General features: G+C 37.7%; 1 protein-coding gene across 1 annotated transcript; it reads left to right on the top strand.

Moving 5' to 3' along the window:
- The first annotated feature begins 11,835 nt into the window (after window positions 1-11,835).
- On the top strand, window positions 11,836-13,914 carry LOC149843890 (WAT1-related protein At5g07050-like). Its single transcript, XM_090000984.1, has 6 exons — window positions 11,836-12,038; window positions 12,148-12,210; window positions 12,356-12,472; window positions 12,585-12,840; window positions 12,964-13,274; window positions 13,644-13,914. The coding sequence occupies exons 1-6, from the start codon at window positions 11,836-11,838 to the stop codon at window positions 13,912-13,914; spliced, it is 1,221 nt and encodes a 406-aa protein (XP_089857110.1).
- Window positions 13,915-14,229: the final 315 nt, after the last annotated feature.

The raw sequence follows: 14,229 nt of genomic DNA, 5'->3' as shown, positions 1-14,229 counted from the left end.
TAAAGAACCAGGATACATAAAACCGGTGTGTCCCAAATGGAAAAAGATGGTGGCAATGTCGACAAATTTCCAAGAGGAGACGCCGTCTACCTCCAACAATGCCAATCTATCTCTAAATCAGATTATTGAAGCTCTTCAACCACTCCTTAAGGGATCAATCTCCGGAGCCGTTGTGTCATCTTTCTCTCCTCCAGGTAAAATTCTTTGGCTATTAGACTCGAGTGCATCCTTTTATATGACTCCAAATGCTTTTAAACCGACAAATTATTTTAAAAACCTTACACCATCCTTTGTTTCTACTGCGGATGGGGTTCTCTTGAAATTAAAGGAACCGAAGACTTTGAAAAACAAGATTTTTTACTCTTAAAGTTAGATTTATTCCAAAATTAAATTCGAACTTGCTTTCCTTCTCTCAACTTTCGGATCATGAATGCGATATAAAATTTTCATCATATAAATGTTGGATACAGGATCGTTGGTCCAGAAAGTTAATTGGGAAAGGCTCTAGGAAGGGTGACCTCTATTTCATGAAGTCTCTTCAAATTTCAAAAACTTTTTTTGTAACATTGCCCAACATAAAGATATAAATGTTTGGCATAAATGCCTTGGGCATCCAAATATTGATAAGCTTTCTCATATTCATTTTGTTAAACATTATGTAAAAAAAAAAATCAGTTGTAATGATTGTATTCTGGGAAAAATGAGAAGCTTACCTTTTGGTTCTACTACAAAAAATCTGCGGATTAGCGACAGACGCTATCTATCACAAATCTGTCGCTAATCCATTTAGCGACGGATAGGTGACAACTTAGTGATGGATAACGTCTGTCACAATTTCTTGGTCGCTAATTAGTGACGAAAGTGATTTGTCGCTACTTCCGTCACTAATTCATGACAAATTAGTGAATGTCATGATCATTGTTAATCTGTCACTAAATAAGGATTGATTTGGTTTTGTGACAGATACATATCTGTCGCTAAGCTATCGCTAAAATTTCATGATGGATACATTTCCATCGCTAAATTCTGTCTCCCAATTAGCGACGACATATCGATGGATTATATTTCATCGCAAAATATCGGCTGATTCAGTTTTTGAGACAGATGAATATCCATCCTTAATTCGTCGCTACATTTGCGATGAAAAATATTTGTCGCTAATCCATCATAAAATAAAAATAAAAAATTTTATTTGAAATAGAAATATAGAGAAAAATTCTCGTTATACAATTTATATAACCTGTGTATAAAAACTAAAGTACACAAAAAAGACATATACAAAGCAGGTGAAACAAATTTAGCACAAGCTATAAGTGAAACAAATTTAACAACCCACTATAATTCTCGTCCAATACTAATTAGTTACAAGTGAATATATATATAAAGAGTTTCATTTGAAACAACAATCTAATCATCGCCAAGATTTGGAGCATCATCATCTTCATTGTCTCGATCTGCCCCTTCATCCATGCCTACATCAGCTCCTCTACGTTGATCATCTCTAGCATCCAACAAGAGAACTGAAATATTAGTATTAATAAACAAAATATAATGAAATAAATGATATACAATGCACCTAATCTAAGGAAATCAAAGTAACATAGCTGAATGACACATAGACTAGCAATAAAGTGAAGAACATTAACAACATTCAGTTATGTGTTCTAAGGCTGACAAAAAAAATTTATAGTGATTCGATCATACAAATATGTGTTCTAAGGTTGTCAAAAAAATGTTATAGTGATTCAAGCATGCATATATGGTTTATAAGGTTGTCAAATAAATATGTTATGTATCACAATCATGCATATATGTATTCTAAGGAAGTAAAAAAACTTTCATAATGATTCAATCATGCATATATGTGTTATAAGGCAATAAAAAAACTTTCAGAGTGATGAATTAATTCTTATATGTGTTCTAAGGTTGTCAAAAAACTTTTATAATAATTCAATCATGCATATATGTGTTATAAGGCAGTCAAAAAACTTTTATAGTGATTCAATTATGATTATATGTGTTCTAAGGTTGTCAAAAAACTTTCATAATGATTCAATCATGCATATATGTGTTATAAGGCAGTCAAAAAACTTTCATAGTGATGAAATCATGCTTATATGTGTTCTAAGGTTGTCAAAAACTTTCATAGTAATTCAATCATGCATATATGTGTTATAAGGCAGTAAAAAAACTTTCATAGTGATGAAATCATGCTTATATGTGCTCTAACGTTGTCAAAAAACTTTCATAGTGATTCAATCATGCATATATGTGTTATAAGGCAGTCAAAAAACTTTCATAGTGATATATCATGCTTATATGTGTTCTAAGGTTGTCAAAAAACTTTCATAGTAATTCAATCATGCATATATGTATTATAAGGCTGTCAAAAAACTTTCATAGTGATGACATTAATCTTATATGTTTTTTTTTTTTCCTCAAGATAAAAGATCTACCTAGTCATGCTGGCTAAGCCTGCGGTACTTACGGTCACTGTCCCGATGGTGTAGGTCTCGTAATCTCGTGAGGATTATCCTCTAGCTTTCTATAAAAAATAAAAGCAGATCAAGTATCAATAAGAGTTGGAAGCGTGTAGACTTCCACAAAGGAGGTAGGTTCAGATTCTTTATATCACCTGATGGTTATAAACGGTGGCGTTTTTTTTGAGTAACATCTTTCCAAGTTCGCATCTAATTCTATAGCCGAAGTCGACCTTTCTCCCTTACCTAGCAACTCCTGCACTACTTTATTAATTAGGCGTCACCTGATTAGCTAGTACAAATTAAAGAACTAATTGCTTTGAAAACTCATGGATACACAATTAACTACACACATGTGGCATAATTAACATGTACTCTCCCGTTATGTTGCTATAGTATAGAAGTTTCTCACCCATAATACAATAAGACTGTATCTGCACTCCGGGAAAATGATGCAATCATAATAATCAGGTCTCTCTCTCTCTCTCTTGATCATTGAGGTTTTACATATGGTATCCACTGAGGATCCCTTTAATTCGTATTTTCCTTCCCTTGAGCTAATAAAGTATATAAAAACAGTGCTTTTAAGGACAGGCAAACAATTGTACAGTCCATCTTAAAAATAAAAAGCCCTATAAAGTATATTCCATCTTTCTTAAATACAAAGCTTTTTATAAAGTATATTCAAAAAAGGTATACCCATCAGTGAACCCAGGTACCCAAAGTTGGAGCAAAAGCAAGGATTTTTTAATAGTTAGTTTTAATAGATTTGACTAAACTTTTGATCTATGCCCTTCTTTTTAACTGTCACTACTTGGTGTTTCCCAAAGGAATTCAATATGATAACACCATTCAAATCTCTTTGAGCACTCAAACAACAGAAAATGAACAATGCAGTTACGTCCATTAACAAAACAATCAAGCTGAATAAAGACTCATAAGTGACACTGCTGTATTTGGAATATGCAAAAGTGATACGCAAGAGACCAACTTACAGCTTAGAGCTCATACTTGATCTGACAATTATGAGGGGAAAAGGCATACATGATAGGGAGTAAAAAGATCCTTTTCTAAGGTGGGGGAAATTGAATCTTTGACCAACAGTATTGCTTCGTTGACCATCTAAAGGCCAACCATGGATCATGAAATAAATTCAAGAATTTAGGGAATCTACATGCTAAGGTGGGAAAGGCATTTGTCCTTTTCTTCTCTTTTAGATTCTTCACTCTAATAAGAGTGGTAGCACTATATATGTCATCGAGCTGAGAGATGCTGCCCTACCAATGTCGTGTAACAAGATACAATGAACAGAAATGAAAGATAAAGGAGATGTTATCAACATTGAGGTGAAAGATAGATACCCATTCTTTTTATATAACTACTTCTAATCAAACAAAAAAAATGAACCTTGATCTAATGTAGTATATGACATAAAAAGTTGACGGTCAGGGGGAAATTCACTGTAATTTTCAAAGTTTTAGGGTTCTCCAGGACACTCTAAACTAAGGGGTGCCTTATTACTTTGAAAGAAACAAGTCAGTGGCCTTTAGTACCATGATTGTATCAAGGGGCCCATCTTGTCGTTTCTCAGCAACTAAGATATGGTATGCGTTTCAATTATGATATCTTGGTCCAGTGCCAGACTTAAATACTAAAAAAAAAACTATATAACTAATCTTGTATTTTTAGTAGGCAAAGACAGAATTAGAAGAATTAGAAAGAGGAGCTTCACTAGTTTAAGATATTTTTAGGGCAACGCTTTAGGCCAACGAAGGTCACGAAGGCACGTATTTGTTCCGAACGTACCAAAGTATATAGCGTTACTCAAGAGCAATTTATGGGCACACGTCACGAGAGGAAGAGAGAGAGAGAGAGAGAGAGAATCATTTGAGTGTGCTGTTGCACCCGACTGCCCTCAATCTCTCAGATACAGCTTGTCAGCTGTGGGACCCAACAGAAGATGGCAGATCAGGTGCAGCGGCACATTAAAGTGTGCAATGTGATTGCACCTGATCTGCTAGAGAGAGAGAGAGAGCTGTGCAAGTGCCACACTTGCAATATGAAAAAATGCACATAATTGCTCTATAATATCTGGCATTGCTTATGCATGCATGCAATCGAATGTGTGATATGCCAAGCTTTTATTATCATGCTTGCTTGTGATTCATGTGGATGTGTTATGCATGTCAAGTTGCATACCCACGCTGATTTTTTAATGAAAGTGCACCCACGCAACATTTTGCTCATGTGCTTAGAAATATGTCCAACTAAGTCTCTCTCTCTCTCTCTCTCTCTCTCTCTCTATATATATATATATATATATAAGCTATAAGCTATAAATCATATATGCAAGCTGTATCGGTTCAACAACCACCTACATCTGTTCAGCATGATTTGTTTACTAAGGATTTCTTTTTTACGTAAATGCCTGATATTTTAAGCTCCAAATTTTTGTACATTATGAGACCTTGATTTTTGAAGCCCTTGAAAACTTGCTTACATGTCACAATCACATGATTTAAAACCCATTTCCTACTAAACAAACATTGTAGTCACATCCATAAGGTCCGATCAACAAAAAAAATATAAAATAAAAATAAAAATTATTTGTAGAGTATGAACTAGGCATTTTCGATACTTTTTTTGTAAATCCCACCATGTAGATGAATTCAACATGGTCTATTATTTGTCAGGAATCTACCAGTGGATCATACTTTTTCGATGCAAAAACATAATTTTTGGATGCTTGAATATTTAAGAAAATTCTAAGCTGTTGAATTTCAAGCCTTAAAAAATCCTACTTATATATTGCAATTAGATGATTCAACAGCCATTCCCTTTAAAACCAAGTATGTAAATCACATTCATACAGTCTGATTTAAGAAATAGACCAAAAAAAACCTATGAAATTCGAGGTTCATGCTTTAGTTTTCATATTTCCAGTCCTCGTATTCTAGTGGCTTATATGTTTGTGTATGTTGTTGAACTTTTTATATTAACATTAGCAATGTTCAACTAATTAAATTGCTAAGGGACAATCTTAGGGAGACAATTTATATCTAAAACACTCTTAGAAAACAGTTGCATTTTTTAAGACAGGATTACTTTTAAGAATGTTATTGTTTTTTAAAGAAAATGCTATTGCTTTTAAAAAAGTTTGGCCCATTTTTATTCAATGTTTGAGAGAGAGAGAGAGAGAGAGAGAGAGAGAGAGAGAGAGAGAGAGAGAGAGCATTTTAGCATGGACATAGCTAAATGAATGTCCTTTTGTGCTTAATTAGTAAAACTCATGCAGCTATAGATCTAACTGTGATTCTTTAAAGGGTGGATCAGGTGCAATGACATTGCGCACTTTGAATGTAATGCTGACTGGTCGTCCTTCATCTTTAGCTTACAGCCTGTCAGTTGTGGAGCCCAACAGTGGATGGAGGATAATCAGGTAAGGTGGCACACTCAAAATGTACAATGTGATTGCACCAGATCAGCCATCGGTTATTTCTGCTTGGCTTAATTCAACACAACACAATCAGCTAACAAGAGTAGCCCACATCTGGCTAGTAGACTGAATGAATTGAAAATTAAAAAGACATGAAAGAAGCATTTTGCCCTACAGTCTTTAGTGCTACTAAGCTTTTAACACGTGTTGCTCATGGGGCTACCCTGGCCCACCTTCCATTTTGTAGGACAGGTCAGACTCTCTTTGTATTGGTAGGTTTAGGGCAACAAGCAAATCATCCCTCTCTTCTTTTGTCCCATAAATGACTAATCATATAAATCCCCATCATTGCCCCAAGAAAAGCAGCCTCTTTTCTTTTTTGGTTTTTTGGTAAGCTCAGAATTAGGGTGGGGAAACTGTGGGTCCCATGATGACATGGCTTTGTTTCAAGCTTCAAAGCTGGGAAATGCGCAAGGGTGTGAGTAGATTGCCATTCTACATTGGTGCTCCACCTCCCAATGTGTGGCCACACACAGCCCCTTGACAATTGACATAAGCATCAATTCCCTAATTAGATTAAAAAAAAAGAAGAGTAATTTTTATATTTCACTAGGGTGGGATTCCTCGCAGCCGTCCATCTATAGCAATTTTCTTGATGGAGGGCACTCAATTAATGGAGAGAAGTGTTAAGTTTGTATAAGGTAGGCTGGCCATGTATGAATGATCACATGGGCCATGTATGTAAAATGCAGATGATTGATGGTCATGTGTTCTCTTCTGTCACAAAGAATCGTGAACTCGAAAATTATTTTTTTTTTTCAAAATTTGGGACACTAAGACGCAGATTTCTTTAATTTTTAATCAATAGAAGACATTTTTTAATATTTTAATATTTAACAATGACTTTTTATTGAAATATTATTAAAAAATGCTATTGAAAAATATTAAAATAATGACCCTATTGATCCATATCTGAATCGATGCCTCCACACGTCCACTCTCACGTGTCATTAAGGACATCCAGCCAAAAATAGCGTGTCCCTGTGATATTGATTCTCTTGATACATTGTAGTGTGAGCCATGCCGGCAGTGGAGAGGGGTGGGGGGGGCAAGGGACAACTTTTGAGGAGCTTTTTGAATGATGGTTTAGTTAGCATAACCCCCTTTTGTGGTTAATAACATCATGGCGGGACCCAAGACAAAGTGACAAAAATACCCCCCCCCCCAGCTGTTTTGTGAGACATTAACTAGGGGCACTTTGGTCCAAGAAAGGCATAAGTTAATCAGTGATAGGGCAAAAACGAGATTCGACGCTAATTGAGGCTTTTGAGACCATGTCGACATTTATCCGTTATTACGGTTAACCTTCTTTTTTAGTCTTGAAATGCATTCTTAATTAAAATAGATATTCGCAAATTAATAAGTGAATATTTAAGGCATTTAAGTAATTTAAATTTTTTTTCAATATAAACCTACCTATTAGTTGCCCCAAGGGAGGGTTGGCATAGTGGGGTGGGGCCTTGGCTGCTAGGTAGGCAGTCAAGGTTCGATTCCTGTGAGTGTCGCCCCTCTGCACAAGTCAATGCGTAGCATAGGCCCCGGGGGCAGGGGTCGTAGCCTCAAAGTTTTACGCAGCCGGTAAGATGATTGTAGGTATGGCAGGCTGAGCCAGCGCAACCAGCTCTTTGTGCAGGGTGCAGTTTTTTTTAGGTTATAAATTCAAAAAAAAAATTACCTATTAATTCATTTAGAACCAAGAGTGCCTTTTGTACAAATATAAAAACAGAGAAGGTCGATAAACAAACTAACCAAAAAGTTGGATACTTTTTTATGATTTGCACCTTTGGTAATCTTTTTCCACCAGTTATTATTCAATGTACCACTGGGTTTCGAACGTTCCACCACAATGAGATGTTCACTGACAGCTCATACCAACCATGCAGATCCCCCCGTTGGTAATCTTCATATCTGTTATTACAGTTAACCTCATGCTTTTTTTCTTGGTCCACAAATGCACTCTTAATAAGATATAAAATGGACATTGGCGAGGACTTTGCTCATCTAGTAGGGACAACTTATGAATGTCACTTTAACGGGACGCCAGGAGTTCAAAACCCACGGGGACGTCTCTTGCCACAAGGCCGAAGCTGATTTATTCCTGGATGGGCGGGAGAGGGTTATACAAACCTAAAGAGGAAGTTTGCTTTGCTAACAAGACAAGGGCAGCATGTCCTGTCAGTGGATAGATCGGGGACATGCAGTTCTTTTTTTTTTTTTTTGTCCACACTGTCCTGCCCTCCCTGTTCTAGGGGAGGGGGAACGAAACAGAGCGGGTCAACAAAATGCTGTATGCAGGGCACCCTGTCCCGCCTGTGCGTGTGTCCCATGTTTGCATGTGCCTGGGCTAAAATGCATGAAAGAAGATTAAACAAAACTGGGCCGAAAGCGGGCAAACATACGAAACTCATTCTGCTCTCAACAACTTTAGACTCTACATACTCTTATTATGTTCTCACTAGAGGGACGGAACCAAGTGATTCTTTCTCTGGAGGCGAAGAATGACTTAGAGAGGAGGCTCTCACCGTCCCTTTCTGGGATTTTTTAGATGAGAGTGGGGGTCAGGGTCGAGTTTGTGTGTTTTGAATGAGATCTGAGTAGTAGAGGTGTTTTGAGGATTGATGCCCAGGGAAGTCCTGCATTTTTGCTATCTCTGAGCAGATTTTGAGTTTTCTAAGTGTTATGTTTTTGCTTTATGGAAGAAAGTGATTTTTTTAGATAATTTTATGCTCCAATTTTTAGTGTTTGAGGAATGTAATAGTCATGCATTGTATTGATATGTGTCTTGATGATTTGGGTTAATTGCCCCAAATTAGATGGGTTTGTGTTTCATCATGAAGTTCATTTTCTGTGTAAAAATTATTCCATTAATTATTGTTGTTGTTACCATTTTTAATTTTCTTTTTTTATTAACTTTTTAAGTCAGAATGAAGAAGAATCGTGCAAACATAAGAGTAGAAATTGAACATGTGGGGTCTTCGTTAGTTTGCATTGAATTTTAATTTTTTTCATGATTGTTCGCAAATCGTCATCAAACAACGGACATTTAGAACACAACATCCGACTACAATTTAAAGGAACGTTGGACTTGGTACATTTGATACAGAACGAGTGTTATGACTCATCTTTTTTGTTCATTTCGTCTAATCATGAACAAAGCATCAAACATGCCCTAAAGGACCGTGGCATATATAACAAATACGGGCGATACTTTGAAAATAATTCACTTTATCGTGATAGTTTTCAAACAATGATCATATAATCACAAAAACAAAATGCAATATTTTTTTGAAGCAGCGCCTGTTTCGAAACTCACCCGAAGTCAATATAAAACTCTCACCCCTCCATGCACCAAGTTGGCTCCAAGAAATTAAACTTCAAATAATTAATGGTTAAGTTTACTTAGACTAATCCTGGGATGCGTTTGAACTCTTTTAGCTCTGAAATCTTAAGATCTCTAGTCCGACTCCCCACCATTGGATTATAGATCTCTGCTTTTAAGGGGACACCAGGACCTCAGATCCTCGGATATGAGACCCCTCACAAATGAGAGGGTGGCCGAATACCAATCACATTGTACATTTTAGTGTTCCGTTGCACCTGATCTACCCTCCATTTTTTGTTGGGCCCTACAGCTGACAGGTTATATCCTTATAAAGATGAAGGGTGGTCAGGTGCAGCGGCACACTTAAAGTGTGCAATGTGATTGCACCTAATTAATCTACCCTCGATAGTTGTATCCCTAGGGCCCACGCTTTGATCTAGATGTTAGGCATTCAAACGCACCCTAAGGGGGCGTTTGTTTCAGGCGTGAGAAAGAGAAACACAAATTAATCTCATGAAATTTGTGTTATCACATGACGGTGGAATCCTATCAAATGATTTTCGTAAGAAGCAATCTTGTTTTGTGTTTGTTTCTCCATATGGAATGGATTTGTTCCTTCTCCATATGGAATGGATTTCATGATACTAAACCCTTCTCATTGACCGTGGGCCCCACCAAATCCCAAGCTTCAATGTGTTCGCTTCACCCTTCTCATAAAGTGCTCATTTTCTTATGAAACAGAGTTGTTTCATATGAAAATAGTGTGAAACAAACGCCCCTTAAACCTTCGAACTTAAACCATCATCTGTTTTTCCTTGTCCTTTGCCAAAAAAAACTGCGAGGTAATTTTGTTAACAAAATCTAAATCCTGGTCGAGACCGCTAATACAAAATTACCAAGATACCCCTGAATGGGAAAACCAGGAATCCTACCAACACCAAGTGAGCTAGCTGCATAAGGCGTTGGCTGTAGAGCAGCCTGGGAATCCATCCCCCCCTTGAGAATCCAACGCATCCCCTCCCCCATTCCTCAAACTGTGGGGAGATGGAGACATCCACATAACAAAGGGAATCGTATCGCCACCAACCAAGGCTTTCTCCTCATCATTCTGAGGTTATTTTGGGGATTTCAACCACTCTTACTCATGAGCCGGCGAGCAACCAAACCTCATAAGATTGTCTCATGTCAAAGCTCAAACTCAGAAGGCATATTGCCAGTGTATGTTCTAAAGCATCATCTCACACCAAGTGTGTACTGATACTGATTCTTCCAGAATGAGGGTGCTTTGCCCATTTTGTAACATGCATTTCTAATTGTATGGTTATTGTTTTTGACCTTTTATGGTGCAATGGTAACATTAACATAGAAGAACACCATCCTACAGATTAACATGTTTAGTGCCCTTATATATATATATATATATATATATATATATATATATATATATATATATATATATATATATATATATATAGAGAGAGAGAGAGAGAGTCACTAGAACTAATGTGTGAGCCGCAATTTCCATGGATATTTTGTTCTATTCTCTTGAATCTAACTTACTGATCTAAATGCTTGGTTTTATAAGAACTCTCTTGAATCATCCAATTTTGCTGCATAAACGAGATTTTTTAAGGCTTTAAGATCAATGGCTCATAATCTTCATAAATATTCAAGCATTCAAAAAACACATTTTTTCATCAAAAAAACACAATCCAATAGTTGATTCCTAGCAAATTCATCATGCCAAGCGCATCCACATGGTTGGATAATTTGCAAAAAAAGTGTCAGAAATGTCCATATTTCTAGTTCTCATATATATATATATATATATATATATATATATATATATATATATATATATATATATATATATATATATATATATATATATATATATATATATATAGAGAGAGAGAGAGAGAGAGAGAGAGAGAGAGAGAGAGAGAGACATGAGAACTTGAACTTTTTATTAGGATGGTTAAAATGACAACAATTCCCTTGTTCCATAGGCTTGATTGGCGCTGCGTTTCAGATTGGTCAGAAACAAGCCATGCATGCACTGGCCGGGTGCTGTGCATAGAGCAGTCATAGACTATACACTCCAGCAAGCCCGAGCGTGTGCCACCACACACTGATTGTGGTCACATTACAGGCGTGGACCCCATGGCTACATCACCAAAGCATACATAATGGCTATCAAATCACACCCCACTATCACCTCAAAATTGAAGGGGCCCCACAACCTGGACCCACATGCCACTGAGAAGTAATAGCACCTTCTATTGGTGCCACATCGGATGGTGCTCTGTCCTTCTCATCGAGGGGGCCCCACACAGTATGGATAAAATTTTACTCATGGTTTGGAGTGTGTCACCATATGCATATAAATAGGGGAGTTGGCTTGCCTTACTACTCAAAGGAGTCACTTGTGGAATACTTCATAGTGCTCCTTGGCCCCTCTCCCTCTCCCTCTCCCCCCCTCTGTGCGTGTGTGTGCTTTGTGTGCCAGTGCTTCGAGCAACCCTTAGCTTGAAAAAATGGCAGGCCGAGGTTGTGGTTCGAACCTGCTGCAGGCAAGCAAGCCCTACATCGCCATGGCCTCGCTTCAATTCGGCTATGCCGGCATGAATATCATCACTAAGGTGTCCCTAAACAGGGGAATGAGCCACTATGTGCTAGTGGTGTATCGCCACGCTTTCGCTACTGCTGTCATGGCTCCGTTTGCAATCTTCCTGGAAAGGTATTATGATTCGAATAAAGAACTAGTGTGAATATTTCGATCTGATGGTCAAGAATTCATCGTTTTCATCGTTTACTCATCGGTCAGCTTGTTTTGCATGTTCATGCAGGAAAGTTAGACCAAAGATGACATTCTCAACTTTCCTACTGATATTCGTGTTAGGCGCTCTTGGGTGAGATAAAAGGATTCTCTTTCTATTATTTGTTATATTTGAGCATCATGGCATGGAAGATTCTTGCATTATTCTTCATATATGTGCACCATATCATGAAAGATTGAAGTCGTATCTAATAGTATATTTACCTTGGCTTTGGCAGGCCTGTTATTGATCAAAACTTTTACTATGCTGGATTGAAGTTTACTTCCCCTACCTTCTCATGTGCCATGAGCAATATTTTGCCTGCACTTACTTTTGTCATGGCCGTGCTCTGCAGGTAAAATATTTACCTACATGTGTGTGTTCGTGCTCACATGTGCACGCGCACGTGTGTGTGTCTGTGGAGTGAGAAACTGATGGTTTCATGTAATTGTTATGTTTCATTTTAGAATGGAAAAAGTACACCTGAAAAAGCTCAGGAGCCAAGCAAAAGTGATGGGAACACTGGTGACAGTAGCAGGGGCTATGCTGATGACCTTGTACAAAGGGCCCATCGTTGAGCTGCCATGGACTAAGCATGCCCATCCAATGGCCACACACACAGACTCCAACACCACAGCAGGGGCACAAGACAAAGATTGGTTCAAGGGTTCTATCTTTCTCATCATCGCCTGCCTTGCTTGGGCTGCTTTCTTCATAATACAGGTAAAAAAAGCAAATGATATATACCCCTTTTTCTATCTCATTCCCCACATTATGCAAAAATAAAAAACACAAATTTGAGGGAAATATTTCTTTCTATGCCTTTTGTTTGGCTGTGGGTGGCAGGCAATAGCAATGAAGAAGTACCCTGCTCAGCTTTCTCTTACAACCTTGATATGCTTTATGGGGACCCTGCAGTCCATTGCAGTCACCCTTGTGATGGAGAAGAAACCATCGGCGTGGCAAATAGGCTGGGACCTCAACCTCTTGGCTGCAGCCTATGCTGGGATCATTGCTTCTGGGGTTGCTTACTACGTGCAAGGGCTGGTTATGGTGAAAAAGGGCCCAGTTTTTGCAACTGCCTTTAGCCCTCTCATGATGATCATTGTTGCAATCATGGGCTCTTTTATCTTAAGAGAAGTCATCTATCTTGGAGGGTAATTTCATGTTCCCATATGACCTCTTTGTGTGTGTGTGTGTGTTTCCTGATGTAATATTTGTTAGGGTATTCCTTTTTCAAAAAATTCCTCAAACTTCAAATTCCTTATTCCAATTATATTTTCTTTAACTGTTGCACACCTAAATCATTTTTAACATTTGAAAATAAAAATAAACTTCTTGTAAAGTTTTTCTTAAAGGTGTTTTTTCTTCAAACCTTTCCAAACATACCCCATAGTATCTTGTAATGATCATTATTTAACATTCTCAACTAAATAATCTCATTTACATATATTTTCTAAAGTTAAAATCAAACTTATGCTTTGAGATACATGTCTTTCTAATGAACAATATTTTTATGGTTTCAGTGTTCTTGGAGCCATATTGATTGTTGCAGGCCTGTACTCTGTCTTGTGGGGTAAATACAAAGACAACAAGGCAACCAAATCTGCAGAGATATCAGCAGCAGCACTGCCAATCCCGGCAAAGGATGGTGAGGAAGTTTGTCAGATTGAGGACACAGCCACGAATGTTGTGGATCTGGAGAAGGCAAATGCAGCAAAGCTGTCCTATGAGAACTCCTTTGTCCTCTCAATGCCACAAGAACCCACAAAGCCTAAGCAGGCACCAACTGCTTAGCACGTTAACTTAGAGAGAGAGGGAGAGAGAGACAGAGAGAGAGAGAGGTGTATTCCTCTAGGTACTTTCCACTAGAAGGGGCTCTCTTTTTTTTTGGACTGTCTGAAAGGCTTTTTAGCTTTTGTGTACTCTCATATTCTGATCGAGAAAAATATGAAAACAACTTTTGAATACTTTTGCTCCCCACTTGGAATTTTGGTTGGTTTTTTTCCTCCTCTCTTGTAAGTGTCATGAAGATGGACACTGAGTCTTGTGGTTGGCTGTTGGTGACAGTTGAGAGACCACGTTTCTTAGTTCGAATCCCCCAATCCCCTC

This window comes from Nuphar pumila, chromosome 3 (assembly GCF_984573655.1).
Source record: "Nuphar pumila chromosome 3, dmNupPumi1.hap1.1, whole genome shotgun sequence".
Classification (NCBI taxonomy): domain Eukaryota; kingdom Viridiplantae; phylum Streptophyta; class Magnoliopsida; order Nymphaeales; family Nymphaeaceae; genus Nuphar; species Nuphar pumila.
Note: the sequence above shows the minus strand (reverse complement) of the source record. Positions and strands in the feature narration are given on the sequence as shown.

Coding starts and splice junctions, on each gene's coding strand:
- LOC149843890 (XM_090000984.1), top strand. CDS start 11,836: ATGGCAGGCCGAGGTTGTGGTTCGAACCTGCTGCAGGCAAGCAAGCCC. Junction 12,211..12,355: donor TTCGTGTTAGGCGCTCTTGG/GTGAGATAAAAG, acceptor TGGCTTTGGCAG/GCCTGTTATTGATCAAAACT. Junction 12,473..12,584: donor GTCATGGCCGTGCTCTGCAG/GTAAAATATTTA, acceptor GTTTCATTTTAG/AATGGAAAAAGTACACCTGA.